The sequence below is a fragment of the Squalius cephalus genome (assembly GCF_949319135.1).
Source record: "Squalius cephalus genome assembly, chromosome: 11".
Classification (NCBI taxonomy): domain Eukaryota; kingdom Metazoa; phylum Chordata; class Actinopteri; order Cypriniformes; family Leuciscidae; genus Squalius; species Squalius cephalus.
This window is the reverse complement of record NC_137132.1, coordinates 19,290,229-19,318,004: the sequence shown is the minus strand read 5'-3', so window position 1 is coordinate 19,318,004 and position 27,776 is coordinate 19,290,229. Positions and strand designations below refer to the sequence as shown.

Genomic DNA, 27,776 nt, shown 5'->3' with positions numbered 1-27,776 from the left:
GTCACATGTGTTGTTGTAGTGGAAACCCCAGAGCACAATTTCGAAGTAACTAATGGATTCATATTATAAAAATCCAAATGATGTCAAAGTAACGTTAAAAAATGACATGAAACAAAATAAAATAAAAAAGATATGCAAGTCTAGGTTTACTTTTTCCTTTTTTGACCCCCAATTGCTTTATTAGAACATTATTGCTTGCACATTTCTATTGGTTTTTGGAGCTACTGTACAATTTTTCATTGCATTTTTATTGTTTCTGTAGTTACAGATGTGACAATATAACACATTCTCCACACACTTACAGACAAAAGCATAGTTTATTTCAATGACCTATCTAGAAAGAAAGAAATACAAGTACGTATATTTTGATGGCTCAATAGAATAGAATAGAATAGAATAGAATAGAATAGAATAGAATAGAATAGAATGTGGAGTATTTTAAAATATATTAAAATATATTAACCATATCCAATTTACTGAATACATCTTGTATATTTTATTTAGCCTAATTATTTATAGGCCTAGGCTACTTAAAGTTTATTAATTCGGGGATTGTAGGTATGCAAATAAAGTTATGTAAAATTAATCTACACTGGTGGGCATGACTGCATGGTCCCTCTGCTCCGTCTGCCCCCGCCTGTGCAATAACGACGGTGGGGCAAGAGAAAGAGAGCGAGAGAGCGAGAGACAGACGTCAGAGAGAGAGGGAGAGGGAGAGTATGCAGCCCGCCGTACAGAAGTCAAGTGTATAGGGCAGTGGATGTAAATAAACCGTGTACTGTATCCATACTTTTCTTATTCCCACCCCCTTTTCCCCGAGACAGAGACGGGGCTTGGATAATGGTCGGGGGAAAAACATTAGTGGGGACGCCCAATATTAAATAATCTGATAACGTAAGGGGCCTTCTGAAAATTTTGATTCATTCAGAGGAATCGTTAAATCCTTGCAGCGTTAAGACAGAAGACACCGCAGAAAAAAGGAAGGAGAGAGAAGGGTGAGGACCGGGAGCACTGGAGAGCTCGTCGCCGGCTTCCGGACATTCAGGGCGGCATTAAAATCGCAGACGTCGCTCCTGGGGGGACAGCAAGCCAAATATATTAAGTATTGGACTAAAATCTTTGGAAGCGGGTAGATTTGGTTTCAGCGATGTCCAGGAAAGTCCAAAGAACCGAGGTGTGCGCCGACTGCAGTGCACCAGGTAAGGCTGAGATTTATGGATCGAGGCGTTGTTGTGAGCTATGGCTGTCCCGAACTCGGTCGAGCGCGGCGGCAAGCGGGCGAACCGCAAGCCCACATATGCGCAGGGATACTCGGTTAAGCGCGTCAGGAAAGTGGGCGAATATTAAGGACGATACTGCGGCCCAACATATCTGCTCCCTCCCTTAAACCCACTCTTAATTTACTACTGCGTGTATTTACGGTTTATAATGCGACAGAACATTTGTCCATAAATTAGATCATTTAATATATTTACTACTTTTATGGGTATAAAAATATGAGCTTCTAACTGCAGCTACCCTGCTTCCGTGGCTAAAGTTTTATCCTTTGCTTGTTAGCACTCATCCTAAACCAGTTGACAAGGCTGCGGGCTGCTGTCAATTAAAAGCAACAGATTTATACTATAGGCCAACCCTTGTATATGCACATATTGTAGTGACAACTAATTATGTTAATTAAAAGTGAGTTTTTAGTTAATATTGAGCACGAAAACGGGCTCTGTAGCGAACAATGCTAACTGACAGTAGTTAGGCTCGGTTGCTAAGTAGCCTGCGGACTCTTGTATGACTTCCTTGCCAGTATTTGAGTAAAACACATTCCTGTTTTTACAAACGTTAAATGCATTATGGCTACCAGAACACTAGCTCAGTTTGTCCGGTACTGTTTTCGAATCTAGTTAATCAGAACTTGGGTTGAGACTAGTAAAATAACTATCGAATCGTTAGCAGGTTGACAGGACACATCAAACTCTGACGTGGGTCAGTATTTGCTTGTGCTTGTACAAAACTTTGCTTCTAGATAACAGTTTTGTGGGTAGATATTGATTAGTTGCACATTTCCTGTATGTTTAGTCATTCGTTTTGTTATGCTGTTTCAAAGTAGCCTATCTAAATGCATTATTTGATTATTAGACGCATGATTTACTTTATTTACATAATATGTATATAATTATTTTTTCCAACAGGAATATTTCTGTGTGCTGCTGTATCGTTTATTATTCTAAAAAGCATAAAAAATGCTTAAACCAGCCAAAACTGGTTTACTGGTCTTAGCAGGTTTAAGCTGGTCTCCCAGTCTGCCTAAGCTGTTGCGTAGTTGGTCTTCAAGCTGGTCTCTCAGCATGACCAGCTGAAAAGTGCCCAAAACCCCTCTAAAACCAGCCAACAGACCAATATGACCAGGTTGGGACACCGGCTAAAAACCTCAAACTAGCTCATGCTGGTTTAAGGTACTTTATTTCTGTAATGATTATGAGCAGTGGCAAAAATCATAGTTAGCAGCAATGATACATAGGCCTGTATCTATATGATGTATAGGTTTTCCACTGATCAGGGTTGCAACATAGTTGAGCATATGTTCGAGTTGTTTATAACCATTTCTAGTCCCATCACACGTGCCCTCAGACAAGGAACAATTTCCCTAAATATATACTACAGTGGAAAAGATGGAAGTCGACCCTGCATTTATGTTTTAAATAAAGATGAACTTCCTACGTTGTCCGGCTTTTACCCGTTTGTCCCAAAATGTATTGCTCAATAAGTTACCAGCCATTTAAACCACCCAAAAATACATAATAACTCTTTAGTAGTTGTTTTCAAAACATATTTTTGATGCCGCTCAGCTGTGCCGTCACTTCTAGGCCACCCTTGGCCTTGCTCATTTAGCTTCACCGTCCCCACGGGGGGGACCAAGGGGTGGTACGGGGGGCATGACAGCTGCTCCCTCATCCACAGCTGCTCTCTCTCCAGGAATGTACGTGTATGCGAGAGTGTGTCTCGTTTTTGACAGTTTAGTTCTGTTTCACCACCTCAGCTACCTGCAGTCATGCTCTAAGGTCGGCCTCAAACACTGTCACAAATGCCCCTGGCTGACCACTCCACATCTGAGTGCTTGTGTGGCTTTTTGCATCCTCACACACTCCTTTGTCCTTGCGTTGGCCTGTCACGGTGCTGATTGAGCTTGTCATTTTCGTGTTTGACATGTAGGAATGTAGCTAATGGTAAGTATGTCGGAAGGTGAGGAACTGATGATGACTGAGAGAGGAGGAGGAGGAGGAGGAGGAGGAGGTGGGCAGACAGACAGATGGATTCTGGTAAATGTGTTAGGAGAATGAATGAATGTGTGGAAGATTGTCAATTGCATGGTCACTCAGGACTGAATGGCGCCGTGTGCATTGAGTCTGTGTGCGTACGTGTGTACATGTGAAATTTCATTAGAAGCAGAGAGAAAGTCACGTTTGAGATAGGGGGATAAAGATGTTCCTGTTAATGGTTTCAAGCACTTATAGGAAGGATGCGCATGTTAGTTAAGAAGTATGGCGTCATCTTTGATTTTCCCACATGCAGGTGCTCAGCTCTATCTCTGATGTCTGCCCATCTTTAGACCGTAAAGGGGATTTAATAACACCATCTTATTTTCAACTAAGCCAATAAATCTTAAGTTCTTCACCACATGCAGGATTTAAACTTTTGGCTGTATTTGAATATCTGGTGGATTCAAATAAGCCTTCTCTTCTTCTCCTAAAATAAGGAAACAAGCAGCCCTTTTAATTGACATTAATTCAGGCTTCTTTTTTTACATTGAATGCCTCCTATTACTTACTAAAAGAGAAAATTATCGTATGATCTTATAAATGTATATTTGTTTGTGAATTGAGTGAATGTGAGAGTCAAATTAACACTTGTTTCATTTGCCATATTTTAACTGTATACACTATCATTCAAAAGTTTGGGGGTCAGGATTTTTTATTTTTGAAAGAAATGAATACTTTTAGGGCCCGTTCACACCAAGAACTATTACTATATTAGTGTCCACACCAACTGTTGGCAAAACCAGCAATGCAAGTTTGAGGGGTGGCGCCCCGACAAATCTCGCGAAAATCACGACTTGCTTTACGGCATGACGTCACATACATCAACAACATATGAAGCAGCCTCTATGGAAGACACTAGCACACATGTCAGACGTGAATCATGGCAGAGTCGACGAAGAAAGCGCGGTCGGAAGAGTGCAGAGACGGCATGAGTGGTATTTACGACAGTAACGTTAAATGCAAGTACTCCACAGCGACTCTAGGGGGCGCTGTTTGAGAAAAACAGAAACTGCATAGTGTGCCTTTAACTCTCTTTAAAGATGACAGGATGGATTCTGTTTGGGTGTGGATGTTTTTTATTTATTTTTATTTTATTATTCATCAGCTGAAAAAAAAAAAAACATTTTGAGAGGGATTCCAATGAAATCGTTCCTCTGTGCCGTTATCGTTATAGTTGTGGTGTGAACTCTGCTATTCTTTTAAATTTAGAAAGATTTGTAAAACTATATCTTTATCATTATATCGTCCTTGGTGTGAACTGGCCTTTATTCAGCAAGGATGCATTAAATCGGTCAAAATTACCTGGAAAACGAATCCTGAAAAAATGTTCAGTTTACATAAAAATATAAAGCAGCACAACTCTTTTCAAAATTGATAATAATAAGAAATGTTTCTTGTGCACTAAATCACTCAGCATATTATAATGATTTCTGAAGAATCATGTGACACTGAATGAGGCTGAAAATTCAACTTTACCATCACAGGAATAAATTACATTTTAAAATATATTGAAATAGAAAACAGTTATTTTAAATTGTAATAACATTTCACAATATTACTGTTTTTAATTTTAAAACAGTAAAAAAAAAAAAAAAAAACACAACCCTGCTTCCTACAGATCAGTATTAATATCTTCCATTTTTAGATGTCATATTGTGTTTGCATTCATCCGGGAAATCAATAATCATGTTATGACACTGTTTACATTTGTGCAAAAATAATCTCTCATTTTAATCATATCAAACCCCCTGCTTAGTGAGATTCTGTGGATGAGATTATGTGCTTGAAGCATTGTGGGTGCTGGTTTAATTTTAGCCAGATTCTGGGGGCCTGTGTTAGTCAGAGGCACACTTCTGTCACACTTGATCGGTCCTGAGTCCTGACTACGCTCGTACCCTGCCTCATATGAGGAGAGCCCTTTGCCTCAGATAAGCTCATTCAGAGCAGGGCTGTATGGTGTGGATGTCTATTTATTTTCACCAGCCCCACCAAAAATTATAAAATTATTATTTCATTTTTGCAGCATTAGAGAAATATCTGTATAATTTCATTAAACATTGTTTTCATTGTTTTTACGTTTTTAATTTGCAATAATAGCTGGAAATTATACAACTTTAAATAATGTAACGTGACCGCTATAAATTCATGAATGCACTTTTGCTGGCCAAATGATTTCTTTTGTTTATAATTCTAACACAAATCATTCTCACAATTTCCACTGTGTTACCTAACTAGACTTTGGTGACATTTTCTTCATCAGCAGAATCAATGACAACAGTGTTCAATGTAGCACCAAAAAGAAAGACCAAAATAAGGTACACAAGATGTAGGGAGAAGGCCCAGGAATATAAAAATGCTGTTGTTTTTGTGATCAGTCTAAGCAAAACGAGTAAGTCTTTCCACATCCTGCCTATATTTGAATTTTTTTTAGAAAAGTCAGCCCTCGATTGATGTTGTCTTTTGCTCATTCTCTCGATGAAATGTACTTTACTCTATCATGTGTGTTCAGACCCGGGCTGGAGCAGTATAAACCGAGGGGTTCTGATTTGTGATGAATGCTGTTCTGTGCACCGGAGCCTGGGCCGACACATTTCCATCGTCAAACACCTGCGACACAGCGGCTGGCCTCCTTCCTTACTGCAGGTAACTAAAGAGCCTCTCGCACACACGTATTTCTGCTAGATCGTAGCCTAACAAATGCATGCGTGTGTCTCAGATGGTGCAGACCTTGGCCAGTAACGGTGCTAACTCGATCTGGGAACACTCCCTGCTGGATCCAGCACAAGTTCAGAGTGGGCGCAGGAAACCAAACCCACAAGATAAAGTCCAGTAAGCCATCTCATCAACCATTCATGCATTATATACCAGAATGTCATAAAAACAGAAGACTGGGGGTGTAATTTTAGTTTTATTGGTCCGTGCAGTATATAATTGTTCTCCTGGAGCTCCATGTAATAGCATACCGCTTAGACCAGACTAGCAAATCTGCTCACTCAGAATAAATGAGAGGAGATTTTAAAAGTAAAATACAGAGTAATTAAAGAGTAATTTGTCAGAGCAGTGGTGCAGTGGTTAGCCCAGTCTTATTCACACACTTACACTCACACAGGTGATGAAAGTTCGAGCACATCTGTTTTCAATAATTTTCTGTACCATCTTCATCACAGCTCTAATAATAAAGCAAAAGTATATAATTAGATTTAATATTAATAATACAGTTTTAGGTATTTAAATACGATCAAGCAGAGACATGGATTCATGAATATACAATATATATATATATGTTTTCACCATATTTGTTACAAACAGCAGACAAGTACTGTTAACAATTACAGCTTCTATTTATTTGAATGGGGAAAGACCAAGCTAAACTTTTGATGGTAAGATAAGTCAATTGATGATTTGTATGGTTTGATTTGAGTCAATTAGGCTACATCAGAGAAGGAACCATTTTTAAAATAAACAGCCTTGACTGTATCTATGTAGGCAGGACCATGTGTCCCATTTTATATTGATTGATTCATTAACTTTGAAATTGATTTATTTGATCTATGTTTGTATCTCTCACCCCACAGCCCCACCAAGTCAGAGTTCATTCGCGCCAAGTACCAGATGTTAGCCTTTGTCCACAAGCTGCCCTGCCGTGATGATGATGGGGTCACTACGAAGGACCTCAGCAAGGTGAGACCGCCCCAAGGTGTCTCAACCTTGGACTCTTTATCTCAGTCTCTTCCCTCTCGCACTCATTCAATCTTTCCTCCTCGGCCTCTCTCTGCTCCCCACTGCCTGTGCCCTTGCAGGAGGGCCCTTAAAATGACACCCCGCTAGTGAATAAATGTGCCTTCCTCAGTGCTATTGAACGTCCATAATGAGAGGATACACAGGAGGTCTGCTTGCTGTTCCCTCTGTCTTTCTCTCTCACACACTCACTTATTCTACTGTTGTTGCCTGCAGCAACTGCACTCAAGTGTGCGGACAGGAAGTCTGGAGACGTGTTTACGGCTTCTGTCACTGGGGGCACAAGCCAACTTCTTTCACCCGGTAAGATCTGCCATCTTACACAGTTCTCTCCTTATTCTGGCAGTTATTCTACATCACATAAAACAGATCTTATGATTTCTAGATTGTTAGATATCAATTTTGTGTTGTTCAGTATGGGAACAGAGAATCTGTTTCTGTGTCAAACTGAACATTATTGTTCATTGTATCCTGTAACTGTTTATACATTTTGATTTTTAAAAATCTGATCCAATGCATAAATACTTTCCAAACCAAAATATATATATAGGTTTCTGTCCTTTCTTTTCTCTAAAGTCATTACTATGGCAAACAATGTAGATGCATCAGATATTGACTACATTGTCTGAAAAGAAAGGGTTAGATTTCATGACTTGTATTTGAAAACAGCAGAGTGAACAGAGCCTGTAATCTGTGGTGGTCAAACATCTGATGTTCCCTCCACAGGAAAAGGGCACGACCCCTTTGCATGTGGCCGCCAAAGCGGGGCAGGTTCTGCAGGCCGAGCTGCTGGTGGTGTACGGGGCAGATCCAGGAGCTCCAGATATCAACGGCCGCACACCTATAGACTATGCCCGGTAAACACAAAACACAGGGGTCACTCCTCATCCGCGATCTGTCTGATGTTTTTGGAAAGAAGTCGGTTTTATGCTCACCAAGTCTGCATTTATTTGATCAGAAATACAGTAAAGCAGTAATATTGTGAAATATTATTATAATTTAAAATTATTGTTATTATTATTCTATTTTAATATATTTAGCTGTATATATATATATACACACACAATATATTAATATACAAAGCTGAATTTTTAGCATCATTACTTCAGTCTTCAGTGTCACATGATCCTTCAGAAATCATTCAAATCTGCAAATTGGGTGCTCAAGAAACGTTTTTTTTTATTATTATTACCTTTACAAACAGTTGCTTGATTTTTTTTCTGAAAACTGATACATTTCACATGATTCTTTGATGAACAGAACTGTCACTGTCACTCAATTTAATGCATCCTTGTTGGAAAAATAGTATTGATTTCTTTCAAAAAGAAAATCTTACTGACCTCAAACATTTAAACAGTTGTGGGATTTTATATATATATATATTAGTGGTGGGCCGTTATCGGCGTTAACGTGCTGCGTTAACGTGAGACTCTTATCGGGCGATAAAAAAAATATCGCCGTTAATCTATTCTCAAAGTTGGGTTGGGAGCTGGGTCTATACTACGCAAGCTATGATGACTTTCACCTTGATATTTTAGCGCGGATGTATACCTAGCCGAATTCCGTTCGGTGTTCGGTACGCATTTTCAAACCGAACGGTTCGTTGGATCATTTTTCCTGCCGACCAAAATTTCGTTATTTCAAATGTAGGCGGGTCGCGCGTGGCAAGCGCGCTCATAATGTAAGAGATATTATATTAATATCTATGCCCACCACTAATATACTGTATATCTCAGAGATGGGCACTCGAGTTAGAGACTCGGACTCGAGTCGCATTTTAATGGACTTCAGACTGGACTCGGACTCGAACTGAAATTACTTCAGACTTGACTCGGACTCGACCAAAGGACTCGTGCATATTTTAAAAACGTCTTTAATCCTACGTAAAGTCTTTAATCCTTAACTACTGATATAATAAAAAAGAATGTGTTTTATTTGAATGGTTTTATAATATCTGCTTATAATATCTATGTGTCGCGGTAGTTGGACTTCAGTGTATTGCGCCTAACTCCAAAATATCATAATGAAAGTCCCATGAAACATGACGGGAGAAACTGTGCCATATGTTCATTTGGGTTTATTAACATGTCAAATCGTCTAGATGCAAAGAATGTGGGAAAACAATTAAAGACGCCGGAACGAGGACATCACATTTTATGAGACATCGCATCCAAAATGGTTAATCACATTATTATACTGTGGTGCAGCTGCATGGCTCCTTTGGATTGCAAGCATGTTAAAACATAAACAAATAAAATCTAGCCTTTAAACCTATAGCACAAAACAGATAATAGAAAGATAATATATTTTGTCTATATAATACAAATAATAGGATTTTTTTTTTTTTTGGTAAGGCATGAAATGACTCAGACTCGTGACAAAAGACTCCAGACTTGACTCAGACTCAAGTGATAAAGACTTCAGACTTGACTATATATATATATATTGTTGTTCTTATATTGTTCTTGTTATTATAGGTTTATAGTGATCTAGAGTCTTGGGTTTGTGATGTGACTGTGTTCTTGCAGGCAAGCAGGTCACGTGGAGCTCGCCGAGCGCTTGGTGGAGTGTCAGTATGAGCTCACAGACAGACTGGCCTTTTACCTGTGTGGCCGTCGCCCAGGTGAGCTTAGAATATTATAACCAATAAACATTTTTACAGTATTCAGTATTTCCTTTAATACATTTTTTTTGTTGCTTCATAGAAATCCAAATTGCAAGTGTTGATAAAAAGGTTTATATTGCATTTTTAACATGTTTTCTGCTGAGTTCAGTGTGCTTTCCACACAAAAATAGGCTCAGCAATGACATTTTTATTACACCTAAGCTTCTATTGTGCTGCTTACTCATACAGCGTGAATACTGTAACCTGTAGTGTAAATTTGGTTTGTACCTGTGTGGGGGGTGTGAAAAAGACAATCTGTCCTCCCAAATGAAATTGAAAACTTCATGTTTTTCTTTTGTCTGTGTTTTTGCAGATCACAAGAATGGTCACTATATTATCCCTCAGATGGCAGACAGGTACATTGTTTGTGTATGAGGTTGTGCGTCTGATTCAAAATAAGAAATAATACTGTGTATAAATATTGAAACGCATCAGTGCAGTTTTATTTATTAGCTGTCATTATGCATGATATCCTCCCTTAAGTCTTTTCCATAGCGCTGCCCATTCAGGGTAGATAAAGTGTACTAAGATCAGTTGGCAGCGGGTGTATTTGAGTGTGCTGGCCAGCAGGTTGCGCCACACGGTCAATCAGTTTGCATTAGGGCAGAGTGTGTGTCATCAACCTCTGTAGGGCTGACACCTCAAATGCACCACAGCTGAAAGAACTTAACTGACCTGTCCAGAAGTAGTGTTGATATGGGGTCTATCCCTTTTCTTTCTCTCTCTCTCTCTGTCTGTTTTCTGCTCACTTTTCGGTCTCGCTCACTCGTTCTCTGTTCTCTCCATCTTGCTGCGCTTTTGGAGGCAGAGCTCGCCCTAAGTGCCCGACGCAGAGGTATCTCTTTCTCTCTCTTCTCATCCCCCTCTCCATAAACCCTGCTCTCTTTCTTTCTCACATGACCTTCATCTGGATGTGGGTGTCTAAAGGGATGAGGTTATTTACACATTAAAGTCAACATGAAATCATAATGTACCATTGTTACCTAAATACATCTTCCTTGTCTTATTGTGCACAAAGTTTAGTGTATGTTATCATTCAGTGCTCCACCTCGGAAAAACAAAAATTATAGTATAATGTTAACCAATAGCCAAACAACTAAATAATGGTTGTTGTTAAAAAAAATGTGTAGGTAATGTAGTCTTTCTTGCTTGAAGTTAATGCAATAATTACGTTCTGGTTAATGTTAATAGAATAAAAGTTATGGAAATAGTAGCAGTAGATTAGAAAATTAGTCATTATCATGACCTCATTGAAAAACCTAAGTACATCTCCTCATCTTTTTGGGCTGCCCATGTCCCGTCCCCACACTTCATCCATTCAACCAGCTCCTCATTCCCACCCCTCTCCTTTCCTCTCTCCTCATCTTTCTCTGTCCGCATGACTCCAGCATCCTTTTACTCCTGTGTCTGTGTCTTTGTCTTTGCGTAGCCTGGACCTCTCTGAACTGGCCAAGGCAGCCAAGAAGAAGCTTCAAGCGGTGAGTGATTGCAGGTTAATGAGCTGGTACAGAGAATCAAGGGAATTTGAGTTTTTAGACAGGCACAACACAAAGCAACAAGCGATAAAAGCTTTTCCATGTTAAACTTCACGTATACATCAGTTTGACACAAACACCAACATATGTGTACAGCCAAATGCTTAGCAGTATTCTCCGTTTGATACTGTGCCTCCGATAGCCCATTGTCTGCTATTTCTCTCCAGAAATTCTGAGCGATAAAAAAGCCTTCGTAGTCGTTTAAACTAGAGCTGTGTGTATCGCGTAACCCCTTCACCCATGCGCTTGTCAACCTGGGCATCTATTGTTGTCGTCTCCAGTAGTTTGTTGTTTGGATCGTTTCTTTATTTTCCATGTGAAGCAATGGGTAGGGGCGGTGTTGCCATCTTGTGGACAAGCTAACTAGAGCAAAAATAACTCGCTTGTGCCAGGCTGTGACCTTAGCAAACGCATGATTAGGAAAATCTGTCTGCGCACAAACATGTGCGTATTATGCCAATGATGAAATTTACTTCACGAGCACTGTACTCATACCCTAGCGTACATGTACAAACTGAAGTATCCACCTTATTTTTCACATAAGAGCGGGTTTTTCATTTACAGGTTTAAATTTTAATTTGTAAATTGAATGTGTCTGGCTTCCAGTGTCATCCGCTTCCAGTTATCTTTAGCTGTACAAAACAGCTTGATATTGTTTTCTTTCCATATTATTGGAATGATTTGTCATAGATATAAACACACTGGTCTGTAGCACAAATCGTTTTACTGTTTATTTATTTTATTTTTTTTTTAAATATTGTTTTTTGGTGATTTTCCTTTTATTGTGACTGGACAGTAGAGAGATGACAGGAAACAAGGTGGGAGAGAGACGGGGGGATGGGATCGGGAAAGGTCCACGAGCCGGGACTCGAACTCGGGCCGCCCGAGCGCAAAGGCGCTACATGTCGGCGCACTGACCACGAGGCCATTGGCGCCGACAAATCGTTTTACTGTTTACTGCACTTTGCCATTCTTCTAGTTATAGCGGCTAATGAATCGGCTCATCCACACAAAATAAGGTGGATACTTTTGGAAGTTGCGTCTGACTTTACTTCAGTATTCTGACATACTTTTGAGTGAAATGGAATATTGAATGAGAAAAAATAGTGGTCAGGGATTGATTTTTTTGCAGGGAGTGGTTAAAGATGATCTGCCCAATCTGTCAAAAGGATGTCATCTGAAAAAGAATACCATTTCAGAGTCGAAGCAAATTTTTAGATTTCGACTAAAGATTACAAAGACAAACCAATGTTTCATGTGGATTAACTGGCACGGATTAGTTCACCACAAGACTAGCAATGTCCGCTAACAAGAAGAGTAAATTAAGTACATTTTTCATGCTGAGTTTTTGTCCTAACCAATCAAGTAAACAGGACATTTTATTGGTCATTAGATTTTTTATTTCTGTACTATTGCACTGGGAAGCTCCACCCACACTGAAATCTCATTGGTCCAAAACTTACTTGTCGTAGGAATTCCTAGTTGGGAATGGGATACAGCGTTAGCCTTTTTCTTGAGAGATTTGAGATGAATACCGTATGTTTGACAAACTTTTCAAATGCTTAGAAATTTAGTAGATATATTAAGCACTAAGCAGATGCTTTGAGTTCCCTGAGCTTGCATTTAATCTATATTTAGTACCTTGTTGGAGCGTCTTGCTTTGTTTTGTCTTCTCACTGATGCCTCCCTGTTGTGTGTGCTCTGATTTTGCTGTGATTTCGTGTTTCTTTTCCCCCATACCTGAATCTTAATGCTACATACTGATATGTTTGTGTATGTGTGTGTGTGTGGACACAGTTAAATAACCGCTTGTTCGAGGAGCTGGCTATGGATGTGTACGACGAAGTGGACCGTAGAGAGAATGATGCAGGTAAGACTCAAACCCCCATCTGTTCCTGTCCCAGCTTTCCCTGCATCACACTCTTTTCCTAATGTAGTTATGGAGCTGTCCAAAGGCGTGGGGACGGTTGTAGTCGTGTCCCTGGAGACGCAGTGATCGGGGTGTTGTATAAACACTGACTATAGAAGGACTTTAGCGATGCAGTCAGCATGTAGAGAAGGGAGGGAGAGGTGCTTAGATGGAAGGAGGGTGAAAGGGAGCGAGGGCGAGGGAGTGCCGCGGAATTCTCTCCTCCTCCTCTCTCTCTCTCTCTCTCTCTCTTTCGACTCCCGTTCCTGGTTGTAGAGGAGAAGAGGTATCATGCTGGGGTGGCAGACTGAGATTCTGATGGTAAGCAGGGCTGTGAGCGAGGCAGGGGGCCAAACACACACAAACTGAACGGGAGGGGTAGATGCGTACTCTCCATAACCTCATGGCTACGACATCGGAATCTGTTTGTATATATTTGTCTTGTTTATATGTGTCCGTTCTGTTTCTCTCAGTGTGGCTGACAACTCAGAACCACAGTACGCTTGTGACCGAACGGAGTGCCGTCCCCTTCTTACCCGTCAACCCTGAATACTCAGCGACACGCAACCAGGTAACACGCACAGCATTTTATTCCTGAGCCTCAGAGGATGTGTTTGAAGTATGTTTGGGAGGAAGCTCTCCGCTCCTGCTCCCCCTTGCGTAAGCGGCCGTCACTTCCACGCGGGCCTGTTTTTGATGGAGGCACAAAGGAGAGATGATATCTGGGGTGCAGCAGACACAAAGCTAAAAATAGACATTTTGTGGCTGTACGAACGTCTGACTGAGGCCCGGGTTCGGCCAGCAAACCAACTAATGGATGTTTTCCAGCTGCGTAACTGCTGCAGACACGCGACTGCTCCCTCCCCCTCTGTGTTTCCACTGGCATCCTTGCATGACCTTCTCTGTATTTCTGCTTGAAATAGTTCTTTTATACAGCAAGACCACTAAGTGCGTTCACACGGGGGCATGTTTCCTGCGGGCTGATTGGCCAAGCTGAGAATTTCCTGTTCTTTTGCATATACATGAGACATGAAAAGAGATGATGGGAGGAGGGACACGTACACCCAGTGGTCAAGAGTTGGACAGTGAACTGTTGATGTGGCAGTGTTTTCCAGCCTTTAAAATGTCCAAGTCTCCCTCTGCTAAAATAGACTGTTCTGTAATATGCATTGCAGAGTGACTAAGTGCTCATATAAAACTTTTGCAAGTTTCACCTTTTAATCAGACACAGACTCCTGCAGATTTCCTTTATGGCCATCATTCATAAAATTCTACCCATCCCCCAAAACTTTAATATTCGGTTATAAAAAGCATGTTTAACTTTCCATTTAACATGTTTTTACGAAGTTTCAATCTGTTCTGCCGAATTCCACGAATTCTGCCCAAAAATGAGTGAGAAAACATTTAAGAGTTTAACTGTAAAAAACACATTAATGATTCACGCTACCATTCAAAAGTTTAGGATCGTTAAGATTATTTAATGTAAAGTCTCTCTTATGCCCACATAGGCTGCATTTATTTGATCAAAAATATAGTAAAAACAGTAATATTGTGAAATATTATAAATATAATTAATTCCTGTGATGCAAAGCTGAATTTTCAGCAACATTACTCCAGTCGTCAGTGTCACATGATCCTTCAGAAATCATTCTATGCTGATTCTTACTTATTATCAATGTTTAAAACAGTTGTGCTGCTTAATATTTCTGCAGAAACCGTGATGCACTTTTTCTGGGTTCTTTGATGAATAGAAAGTTCAAAAGAACAGCATTTATTTGAAATGTAAATCTTTTGTAACATTATAAATGTCTTTACTGTCACTTTTCATCAAATGCATCCTTGCTGAATAAAGTATTCATTTCTTAAGAAAAAAATCTTACCCCAAACTTTTGAACGATAAAATATTTTTACATAATGTGTATGTTTTTGTCATTGGTAGGGGCGGCAGAAATTGGCTCGCTTTAATGCACGAGAATTCGCCACCCTCATTATCGACATTCTCAGCGATGCCAAGCGGCGGCAGCATGGAAAAGGCCTGACAAGCCCCACGGGTGAGACACCCACATTGCATTTCTCGAACTCTGAGATTTTAGGAGAATATCAATAATACAGCTTCAGTAAAGATGGATAGAGCTAAGCCAGTGCAGTTTCTCCTCATATTAATGATGTTATCTTTTGTGTTTGTTGTTTTTCAGACCCGCTGGATCTGAGTCAGGCAGACGATGACCAGCATGATTATGACAGCGTAGCGTCTGACGAAGACACAGACAGCGAGCTGACCGCACAGAATAACAACAACACCCAGCGCAACAACCGGGCCAAGGTGAGCTCATCAAATGGTAACTGGGAGTTTACCTGGGGAAAATCATCCTGTACTCCACCTAAACCTAATTATAAGTGTGAGAAGTTGGAAGATTTGAGTTCATCCATCCAGATGTCCTTCGTTTTTTTTATAATGAAACCACCTGATTTAATTGAGGAACATTAAAACCTTTGGTGAACCAATTTCAGATGATCCACTGAATCTTGGGAAATGTTTAATTTCTTATATTATAGGTTAGGCATTGGTAGTTGTTGATCTTGGTTTTGCCAGACCAGCAAATTAGTATATACAGAAGTAGTACAGACACCAGCGTTGTCATGTCCCCGCATGCACCACTGGAAGAACAGTAGCAGCAGCCCTGCCTCATATTTGCAGAATGACATCATCCCCTTTCAAGGCTGTGATCAGTGAAGCTATTGTTCTGCAGCTGAAGACGGGAAGCTGTGTCTGAGCATGCTCACTCCACACACACCGGAAGTGACATGGCTGAGCATAGAGGAACACAAAGTAAACCTCATATTACAACGTGTCATATTGCACAAAAATTTATTTTTTAACTCAAAATGGTTGACTTTTTAGTGCTTTTTGTATGAAAATATTCTTTTACACAATCCATTCTGGTAATGCTTTATAATAACGTTAATTAAAATCTCCATATTAATTTAGGTTTACAAATACATATGGGCATTAATACTTCAAATAATCTGACTTGCTGTGCTGTTTGTTTTTGCTTGCTAAATGATAAAAAAAAAAAAAAACTCTGAGACAAATCTAGGAATATAAATGTCATATAGTATTGTGGTGAGCTCTTTTGACTTAAATTTATAATACCATTCAAAAGTGTGAGGTTGGTGAGATTTTCTAAATGTTTTTGAAAGAAGTCTCTTATGCGCACCAAGGCTGATATGTAAAAAAAAAAACAGCATTTATTAAACTGAAATCTTTTGTAACATTTAATGAATGTCTTTACTGTCACTTTTGATCAATTTAATGCGTCCTTGCTTGAATTCATTTCTTTCCAAAGAAAATCTTACTGACCCAAAACTTTTAAACAGTAATGTAAATACTACAATAAATTAATGAAATTCATAATTGTGTATGTGTTTTATAAAAATGTCAAAACTGTTCCTTTTGCTGTTGACATTAGATTGTGATTTGTGTTGTGTGTGTCAGAGCATGGACTCGTCCGACCTGTCAGATGGGCCCATCACACTACAGGAGTACCTGGAGGTGAAGAAAGCACTGGCCTCCTCTGAGGCCAAAGTTCAACAGCTCATGAAGGTCAACAACAACCTGAGTGAGGAGCTGCGGAGGCTACAGAAGGAGGTGCGCCCACCCACTTTATTTAAACTGTGTGTCCTTGTTTTGAAAATATGAGTATTTCACACAGATAGAAATGTAATGCTGCCATAAACTACAGCTCACCATCTCACAAACTGATCCCAAACCATCCAAACAGAGCAGAACTGTATTTGCGTACACTACTGTTTAATAGTTTGGGGTCGGTAAGATTTTTTTAAATGTTTTTGGCTGCATTTATTTGATCAAAAATACTTATAAAACGGCACTATTGTGAATTTAAAATAACTGTATAAATAATTGTAATATATTATAAAATGTAATTTATTCCTGTGATGCAAAGCTGAATTTTCAGCTTCAGTCTTCAGTGTCACATGATCCTTCAGAAATCATTAATATAATATAATATTGGTGCTCAAGAAACTTTCCATATTATTATCAATGCTGAAACATTCTGCTTAATTTTTTTTTTTTTTTTTGTGGAAAACTTGATACATTTGTTTTTTTCAGGGTTCTTTAATAAATAGAAAGTTCAAAAGAAACAATCACTTTTGCTCAATTTAATGCATCCTTACTGAATGAAAGTATTAATTATAAAAAAAATCTTACTGCCCACAAACTTTTGAACAGTAGTGTAACTATCATATACCATGTACGTCTGAGAATGAAGCCCTTCCTTGTTCAGACAACCTTAAACTTCCTGTCTATCAGAATTACCCCATTTTGTCGCCCCCAGCATGTGGTAACCATCCGCACTGCAACTGTTGTGTTTTCTTTGGTCCTTGTGTTTGTGTATGTGTGACTCCCCGTGATGCCCCTCCATCCCTGTAGATCACGCGGATGCAGACGGAGAACAGCGTGCTGCGGGGGGCCCAGGCTGGGGCCGGGGGAGCTCTGACCGGGGGTGGTGGCACAGGGCTGTGGTCCGGTGGGGTAAGGGGTACAGGCAGTGGAGGAGGGGTAGGTGGAGACTCCGGCCTAACCGCACCCTCGTCCGCTCCCCTCCGCCGGGATAGACAAGCCTTCTCTATGTATGAGCCTGTGGGGACCACCCCCAAAGCTCTCACCCCAACCCTGGACCCCCTGACGGGCCGCCTGCTGCCTCTCAGCCCCGTAAGTGTGAGCATTAGTGGCCGGCCTGATCTTTTTATACTTTATACTCACTCTCTCCCTCTGCTTACCTGAACCCACACTGATGTGCTGCTTTTGCCTGGAGCACCTGCTTTCACTATTACTCACTTGCTTTCACTATTACTCACTGCTCTCTACCGCCACCTTATGGACAGAGCACTTCCTGCCCTGATAACACCTATCTTTTTGTAGATATTGGCTGTGTCTCCAAACTGAGTCAGCCGCCTAAATAGACCTCTTTTACACCTGGTATCAAAAACTGTCTTGAATGATTTGATCATAAGTGGACTAGCTAGAATTGTGATTGTCTTCAGTACTGTGCTAAATGTGAATATCTTAAAGGTGCATTGTGTAATATTTAGGAGGATGTGTTGACAGAAATGCAATATCATATACATAACTATGTTTTCAGTGGTGTATAATGTTTTTATTACCTTAGAATAAGCCATTTCTATCGATATACACCGTGGGGTCCCCTTACATTGAAATAGCCATTTTCCGCCGACATGTTTCTACAGTAGCCCTAAACGGACAAACGCGTTTCGTTACTATGTTGTTCTTCGTGCAAAGAAGCAAGCTAAAGTCAGCAAATAAAACACTGTAAATAAACCTCATTGCTTAACTGGCTACTCTCAGCTGTCTCAGATGACAACATCTTTTCCTGTCGGCCACCGTAACTTCTGTTGGTTCCTCACCACTAGATGTCGCTAAAAATCACACACTGCACCTTTTAGTACACCTACCGTACATATATTTTTGTTTTTATTTCTAATTAAATTTTTCTGTTACTTTTTTATTTTTAACTTTATTGACATGCAGATCTCTGTGTGTGTGTGTGTGTGTGTTTGCGCGCACAGTACAACAGTTTGGAAACATTACAATTATTTAATGTTTTTGAAAGAATTCTCTTTTCTTCACCAAAGCTGCATTTATGTAATCAAAGTAAAAACAGTAATATTGTGAAGTATTATTACAAATTAAAAGAACTGTTTTCTATTTGAATATATTTTAAAATGTAGTGTATTGGCTGTGATGGCAAAGTTGAATTTTCAGCATCATTACTGAAATAAACACACACACACGTATATACAGTATGTACAGTTGTAATCAAAATTATTATTGCATATCAGGTTTATAGTCTACATTTACTGACTTTCAGCTGTTTGCAATGAACAAATCAAACAAAAGTAATTGAAATAGCTCAACACAACAAATGTTTCAAGTGGTTTCCCCAAATTCAACTGAAAATGCAACTTTTAATGACTTCTGCAGTCTCAAAATGATTCATCCCCCTGAATACAATTCCTCATAACAGCACAAATCTGCAAAACAGGTGTTGTCTCAAGGCCAATTCACACTGCACACGTTTGTTGGGTATTGTCGGATCAGTGTGTCACCCCTGTCGGTGTCTGTTGGCGTTGGTCGGGGTTTGATTTCACCCAACTGAACATGTTCAATCAGTGTTTGTCTGTGTCTGTTAGTGCAGTGTGAACATTACAGTTATTTTTCATGGAAGTCTAAATCCAACAGCCAACTTGTTTGTTGGCATTTGTCTGTGCGGTGTGAATTGGCCTTCAAGCACACCTGAATCAACTAATCAAGGGCTTCATTAGTTGCACCAGGTGTGCTTGAGCTAGAACACATGAAATATCTGAACTGGCTAGGTTTGTTGAGCGTCACGTTTGGCTGCATGTTAGGAATGTGGCTAAGTCAAAAGAAAGGTCCAAAAAGTTAAGAAAAGATATCATCGCCTTTCACAAACAAGGTACAGGATACAAAAATATAGTGAAGGCACTTAATGTTCCTAGAGACACCATTGGAAGCATAGTTCACATATTCAAAGTTAAAGGAACACTGGTGACACTTCCTGGACGGAGCAGAAAAGGGAAGCTATCAACGACTATAACCAGATTTCTGAGAAGGCAGGTTCAGAAAAACCCTTGAGTGACTGCAAAAGACCTGCAGCAAGACTTGGTGGCAACAGGCACTGAGGTTTCAGCTTGAACATTGAGGCACATACTAAACGCATGCCAGAACTCCAACTACACCACTACTGACCCAAAAGGACAAGAAAAATGCTCAAAATCATATAAATAAGCCACTGAAATTTTGGGATTCTGCTCTGTGGAGCGATTAAACAAAACTGGAACTTTTTAGCGGTATATCTGGAGGAAGAAGAAAGAAGAATGAAGCTGAAAATAAAACTCTGTCTACAGGTAAGCATGATAGTGCCTTGTGATGCTCTGGGGCTGATTTGAATCCTCTGGCAATGGAAACATGCAGCGTGTGGAAGGCAAGATGGATTCATTGAAGTATCAGGAAATCCTAGGTGAAAACGTCATGCCGTCAGTGAGGAACCTGAAGCTTGTGTGTGTGTGGACCTTCCAACAGGACAATGATCCCAAGCATACCTCAAAAAGTCCTGGAAGATTATACAGTGGCCATCAGTCACCTGTCTTGAACCCCATAGAAAATCTGCGGTTGCAGCACACAAACACAATAATATTACTGTACTGGAGGCCATTGTTCATGAGGAATGGGCTAAGATTCCTCAGGAACGCTGCCAGAAGCTGGTGTCTGGTTATACATCTCATTTGCAGCAGGTCTTCTAAGCACTAAAGATGCTTGCCATGAAGGGGTTGAATAATTTTGAGACTGCAGAAGTCATTAAAAGTAGCATTTTCAGTTGAATTTGGGGAAACCACTTGAAACATTTGTTCTGAAACATTTTTCATTACTTTTGTTTGATTTGTTCATTGCAAACAGCTGAAAGTCTGTAAATTTTGCCATTAAACCTGATTTGCAATGGGGGTTGAATAATTTTGATTACAACTGTATATGTATGTATATGTGTGTGTTTTTATTTCTGCCTTTTTTACTTTTTTGCAGAACATGCAGAACTTTAATTTTAGGTGGGATTTTATTAAATCTTATTAATTTAATTCCCTAGCTTTATTAAAGGAATAGTTCACCCAAAGAATTTTGTCATCATTTGTCATACATAGAGATATTTTAAAGAATGCTGGTAACCAAACAGTTGATGCACCCCAGTGACTTCCATAGCATTTTTCTTTCCTTAAATGGAAGTCAATGGGGTGCATCAACTGTCAAACTCATACAAATTTGGAACAACTTGAGGGTGAGTGATGACAAAATGTTCATTTTTTGGGTTGAGCTATCCCTTTAACATGCTGAAGTTTTAATTAATGTATTTATTCATGTAATGTGGTTATTATTATCACAAAACCCTCCCCTCAATAAAATCTGATCACAATCTGTCTTTGCTCACCCAAAACGGATGTTAATACCAGGTTTGCCTATGATGCTCAAAACGGCTGCTTAGGTAGGCAGCTCAATACATTTTGAGACACAACCACTATATATTGTCTATGTAGCATAGGATGATAGAACTGGCATGAGTTGCATTGTATCTTTCCTAAAATGGTTAATATGCCAAGAGAGGCTCTCATTGAGATATGCTTGTCTTGTGCAATGTGACGTGTCTGGAATGTTTGAATTTTGATTTTATTGGTTTCCTGATTAGTGACACTAAAATGAGCTGCATGCCACATCGCTAAAGGAAGTGTTTTCTTGTATAGTGCACTGAATCGATGTGCTGCTCCTGTCAGCGCTGAAACTGGAAATCATCCTCTGTTTGTGGATATTCTTAGACCTGTAGGATGTATTTGAATGTCTTTTGAATGCATTGTTTTGATTTGCTTCAATTGCTTTTGCAGTTATGCAAATATGCCATGTTTTGATTATGCAATATTCCATTTTTGGGCTATTTCTGACAGTCCTATTTTTTTTATTATTAGTCATGGTTAATTTATTTGAGATGCACCTTTGTGCCTGTTAACTGCACAGTTTTCCAAGTAATGTAATGTGCGAGTGTCTATTTTTAGTATTTTCATTAGTTCAGAGAAAAGGATGTTATTGCACTAATTCAGTTTTGCTTTTGAGCTTAATGTAGAAGCTTGCTGTTCTGCGACTGCAATATCTAAAATCTCTACTCTAAGCTACTTGTCTAACAGAATTACAGTCATTAGTATAACAGCGTTTTTGCTGCAGATTTCCTTACATCTAACAGTCCTGTGCAGAAAAGACTATCAAGGCTTCTTCTTTTCTTTTCATCCTCTGCCTGCTGACTGTCTTGTCAGCTTTTCTCCTCCTCTTAATCTCGTTCTGCTTGTGTTTAGGTGCGAAGGGGCGGCCCTGCGGGTCCCACCCCCTACGGAGGACCGCACCTGTCAGCCTCCACTGACGGACGATATAATGTGAGTGCCAGTTTCCATTCATATCTGCACTGACATGCGAGTTGCAGACCTTGATGTGTAACAGATCTCTCTGCGCATGTTTGTCCTGTCCAGACTCCAAAAACAGGAGAGAGATACGGGAGTGGTACTGATAGTGACTATGACAACTCTCAAACATACGATGTCTCCTTTGGGTGAGTGCAAGCCACCGTTGAAAACAAAGCAGAGAGGATTCAGTGTCTTTTTACATTAGTGTAATTTGATACATTTGTATCTGCAATGACTGCATTTCATTTGCAAAAACAGTCTAATTTAGCCTGGGAAAACCCAGACAAACTTCCGGCAAATTTAGATTTGCTCTGCAAGTAGTCTGGCAGAGAGCCCATTCAAGCCCATTTCTAATCCGTCCAAATCGTGGCACCAATCAGAAACGTTGAGGCGGGCTTTACACGATGGCGATCGCTCTGATTGGTTTTAGGTCTATCCAATTGCGCCCAGAGGCATTTGAACGACATCCGTTGGTGACGCCCCTTTGGAAATGAGTTGAAGCTTTGCCAGACCATAACTCAGTTACTACTGGGAATGGTCTGGTTTAACCAATTGGGTCTAATTGGGTCTAAAGGCCCATTCACACCAAGGACGAATTCTATAACGATAAGATTTAGTTAAAAAAAAATTCTAAATATAGAAGAATATTCCAAACCACAACTGTAACGATAACTGCACAGAGGAACAATATCCTTGGAATAACTTTCAGATTTTTTTTTCTAGCTGATGATTGATTAAAAACATTGACCGCCAATCAGAATCCATCCTGCTTTAAAGAGCCTTAACGCATGAAGAAATATATTGCTATTACTGTTGTACTTTTAATATATTTAATTGTTTGAATTATATAAATTAGTAAAAGTTAATTAACATTAATATATTAATTCACATATTTATATATTATTATTTTTTTCTATTTAAATGTAAAAGAAATTACATCATAAGAGTAATATATTTGTCTATTTTTGTAATAAATCCAAAAAATTAGACATACATAATATGCAATATATGCTATTACTAATTATAAGAAATAGTTCAAATAACTTATTTAATTATTTGAGGTATATTTACAAAAGTGGTATATTTGTATTGTTGTTAACTATTTTTTTTATTTTGCAGTAAAACGTATAAAAATATTTGTACTGTTATATTAGTGTTGTTTTACTCTTATTACTTTTAATACTGCCTCTAATAATAATATTAGTATTAGTAATAATATTAGATTTAGTTTTTACAGCATTGGAGTAATTTTACAGTAGTAATATATATTTCTCTTCTAAAAAATAAGATACTGCTATATAATATGATGCAAGTATTAACAGTTATTATAAAAAATATTTTTTGGAAGTAAAGCGTAATAAGTAATACATTATCATTATTTACATTTTACATTTAGTCATTTAGCAGACGCTTTTATCCAAAGCGACTTACAAAGTAGGACTAGATTAGTATATTTTTATATATACATTATACATTTATATATACATATATATACATTATATTTATAATTATTACAATTATAATTATTACAAATATTTTACAGTTAAATAGTAATATATTTGTCTTACTTTTTAAATGAGCTATAATAACAATTACTTATTACTAAGCTACTTGTAACTTAAAAACCCACTGACGATACATTTCATGCCTTTTGTATGGAAATGTGTTTGTTTTTATTGTGTGCATGTGTGTTCATATGGTGTGTTGTAGTGTGGGCCGCAGCAGCGAGGAGGACAGCAGGGGGGAAGCGGAGGACGCAGAGGGTGACCCTGACCCCACGCTGCCCTGCACAGAGGACGTCATCCTCAAAACCGAGCAGGTCACCAAGAACATCCAGGAGCTCCTGAGAGCTGCACAGGAGTTTAAACACGACAGGTAGGATGGACTGTTACCCCTCACAGCTGGTTGCAGTGTCGCTTTGCTGCAGTTTGAAAGAAACCCTTTGTAACATCTGTCTTTGTTTGCAGTTTTGTGCCATGCTCAGAGAAAATCCACTTAGCTGTGACAGAAATGGCCTCGCTGTTTCCCAAGGTGAGTGAATGCGTCTTATGGTGATTTCTTTGCCTCAAGATATCCAGCCAGACGCACTAAATGTGTTGTGTCTGCTTCTCTCAGAGACCAGCGCTGGATGCAGTACGTTCCTCCTTGAAGCTCCTGGGGGCCAGCGCGTCCCGCCTGCAGGTAGAGTGTCGTAAAGCGGCGCCCTCCGACTCGTCGACCAGCACGGTGGACTACCAGCTGCTCACCCAGCAGGTCATCCAGTGCGCCTACGACATCGCCAAAGCTGCCAAGCAGCTGGTCACCATCACTACCCGCGAGAAAAAACAGTGACCCACCGGGCAAAGACTGAGAAACGGGAGAGGAGGAGGGCACTAAGTAAAAACTGACGGCTGGGAATCGTTGGTCAGGTAGATAGAAAAATGATGCGAGGGAACGAAAATGAGAAAAGAAAAGTCTAATGCTTGGGTGATCAATCCAGCTTTGGCCACCCGGACGCAGAGATGTGGAATGTTTGGGAGAAGCCGAATGGAGCGGCCTTGTTTTCCTTACACTCCTTTTCTTCTTTCAGTTCTTCTCTCGTCTACACATGACAACACTACACAAGCAGACCCACAACTCAGTGCTGGTTGGTTCTCTTTGTGAAATACTCAAGCACTCCTAACATCAGAGAACTTGAAATGTTCCTCCTGAATTGTTTATTTCAGTTTTTCCTCTCTCTCTCATTCGATTAATTTGATGTTTTTAAGTGCCGCTCCATTGGCCTGTTTCTCTTGGGACAAATGTACTGACTTTAAACAACAACACTGGAGTTATTTTAATGATTATGACTTATGTTTCGCATTATTGTTACCAATATTGATGTCTTCTTTTGATTTTTGTTTCGTTTTGTCAAGTGGAAATCACACAGAGCTTTGCGAACATTAACAGGGGTGAACAATAACCTGTGAAAACTAACCAGAACACTCCCGTCCTCCAGTGGTAGAAGCACTGGTTCACTCACACAGTGTTTTACAATGTATACTACATTCTTGTGTTTGTCGAATTGCGTTGAACACTAGCCAAAGGAGCAGAGGGGAGTGATGACACTACAGTTGCGGATCCCTCTTTTTTTTTTTTTGTCTTAGAGCACAAAGACAACAGTTGGGGTTGATGTACAGAAAAGGCTCGCCGGATCTCATCCTGGCTCCTCTCATCTCATCTCAATCCCAACTTTAATGGGTTTTGCTATCAGAACAATGCAAATGTGTTAGCACAATCATCACATTGTCTTCAGTTTATTAGATTAGGACAAGACACCATGTCTTCATTTTCTGCACATTATTGACTTAATCGAATGGCCTTCATCATTTTAGCGGAGTAAAGACGACTCTTCACTTCAGGACCAGGCTTTTTTTTGTGTGTTTTTTTTTTTTTTAGTTTTCCATTTGAGAATATTTGATTTTGATTTCACGCCGTTCTTTAAATTTCATGATTTTTTTTTTTAAGCAAGCATATGTGTTTATTAATGTAAGAAGATCCTTATGTTCTATAAGCTACAAACATGTGAATGTTGATGGTTGAAGATGACCACTATCAATGTTCTCATCACTAACATTTCAGATACAGTCACAGGGAAAACATGTGATGTCCATCTGCTGCATCAGGACCAGCGTAGTCACATTCTGTGGCATCAGTCGGTGTGATCGCGGTCACTTTGGTGGGGGAATGAGCCCCTCGCTGTCGATGTTCATGGGAAGAGGAATTGAACTGGAGCTTCCAGTACGAACGCACATGTAGACGAACGTTTCTCCACCTGAGGCTTGATGCCACATCTGTGTGTGAGCACGATCAAGTATTTGTTGTACAGTCACTTTGCATTTTAGATGTCATGCTATGGGCCTTAATCTTCCTGATGTTTTCCATATCTGTTTTACCCACCAGCCTTTTAAGTTAAGCCATTTTTTTGTTTGTTTTTGCCTTTTGTTTCTTCAACTTGGGGAATGGGATAATGTTTGCGTCCCCTGAAAATGTGTCAAAAAGATTGTCTGAAAATCTCTTATCATTGCCTTTGCACATCTGCTAGACTGATTTTAATCAGTACTCAAGTAACTCTCTTCCACACTAGAAGCGCATGGTGAGTGAAAACCGTGTATGCTTAAGTATGTTTCTTTTTCGTTTTCAACTAAACATGTCGGGAACGGTCACTGGGTGATGGCTTACTGTGATGATGACTTGGGAGAAACGATTGGGATGTTATTTAATAAGCACTATATTCAGAGAGGGGTCTGGGAAAGGGAGTCAATGCACACACACTATATCCAACTCTGAATCTGATTCCTTTCAAGGTAGTAGGTAGACATTTTCCCAGTCATCCTGCTGCAGATGCATACATGGCGAAATCATTTTTAAAATCTAATGCACACAAACACACTCTCTCTTCCGTGATCTGTCATACTAGCTGCACTGTACTTATGACTTTCGTTATCACTCGTTCTTACATGAGAGATTAGCTGATGGGAGAAATTTGTTTAGCAGAGGCTACCTGTAAGATATAGAATTTAAATAAAAAAGACTAAGCAAAACCATTTAAATCGTAATAAAGACTCGTAAGCTGTACATTTGTAATAAATAAAAGAAAAAGATCATTGTCTCCTGTGAATTGTTATTGTACATCATTGGGATTATTAGATAATAACCACGAAAAGTTGTGTATTGATATGCATGGTATTTCACAGGGTGTTTCCCTGAAAAAAAAAATTCCCCAAAAAATAATTAAATTTACATCTGTTCATTTAGCAGACACTTATGCAAAGTATCTTAGAAATGAGGAACAGCGCAAGTAATTTAGCATGACTAACAATATCCAACTTTCAATTGAATGTTTGAGCAGAAGTGAAATGCAGGAAAAGAACAAGATTTAAAAGAAAAATAGGAGATATACAAAATTCCTTGGATATACTGTATGTACCGTGGTTATAGTTTAGTTAAGTGCTTTTGAAAGAGGTGTGCTTTCCCGCGGAATTGGCCTACTTTAAACGCCATTTTCCCTCGGGGGACATATTGATGTAGTGCATACATTATTTGTACATTTTAAATTACATTTGACTGAAATTCTATTTTACTCCGTCCAGTTTATTTATTCCATCAGTTATAAAACTGTACTCAAGGCTGACAACTTTTGAGTTCAGCTTGGAGTGAGAATTGACACAAACTTCACGATTCGATTCATGAGCTTACGATTCGATTTTAATGTCGATTCAATATCTATGTATTTGGATATAGGCTACATAGATATAGTAGGCCTACGTTATTTCTTTTCCATGGAAATACATTATGACGTTAAACCACACAGGTAATCCTGTCAGCTGGTACAATATTATTAAAGGTTAATTAATAACTTATTTGTATACAATTGTATATAAGGTCGTTTTTATAACGTTTATGATAGCCTACATTTCAATGGTATCAGAGTAAAAATATAACGAATATGTAATCAAGTGCTTTTTTTTTTTTTTTGCCTCAAAATGCTCTCTAGAGTAAAATTTTCTCTATAACTATAGCCTACAGTTTATAGACCATGA

The 27,776-nt window shown here is 39.2% G+C and overlaps 2 protein-coding genes across 5 annotated transcripts in view; one reads left to right on the top strand and one right to left on the bottom strand.

Annotated features, from left to right (window-relative positions):
- Positions 1–27,776, bottom strand: part of clip3 (CAP-GLY domain containing linker protein 3) — a 769,717-nt gene that overhangs the window by 383,781 nt on the left and 358,160 nt on the right. The gene's annotated exons all lie outside the window — the stretch shown is intronic.
- git1 (G protein-coupled receptor kinase interacting ArfGAP 1) lies at positions 647–26,796 on the top strand. Of its 4 annotated transcripts, XM_079886008.1 has the most exons (21): positions 647–1,199; positions 5,821–5,954; positions 6,028–6,140; positions 6,887–6,992; positions 7,266–7,352; positions 7,776–7,906; positions 9,578–9,672; positions 10,028–10,070; positions 10,523–10,549; positions 11,144–11,192; positions 13,047–13,119; positions 13,632–13,729; positions 15,098–15,209; positions 15,354–15,481; positions 16,655–16,807; positions 17,612–17,893; positions 22,111–22,188; positions 22,282–22,361; positions 23,926–24,090; positions 24,183–24,246; positions 24,331–26,796. In XM_079886008.1, exons 1-21 carry the CDS (start codon positions 1,148–1,150, stop codon positions 24,544–24,546), a joined length of 2,286 nt encoding a protein of 761 aa, XP_079742134.1. In that variant the 5' UTR covers positions 647–1,147; the 3' UTR covers positions 24,547–26,796. The 4 variants fall into 4 exon arrangements, with proteins under 4 accessions (XP_079742134.1, XP_079742135.1, XP_079742136.1 ...); XM_079886009.1 differs by lacking the exon at positions 10,523–10,549 and having other exon boundaries at positions 658–1,199; XM_079886010.1 differs by lacking the exon at positions 17,612–17,893 and having other exon boundaries at positions 658–1,199.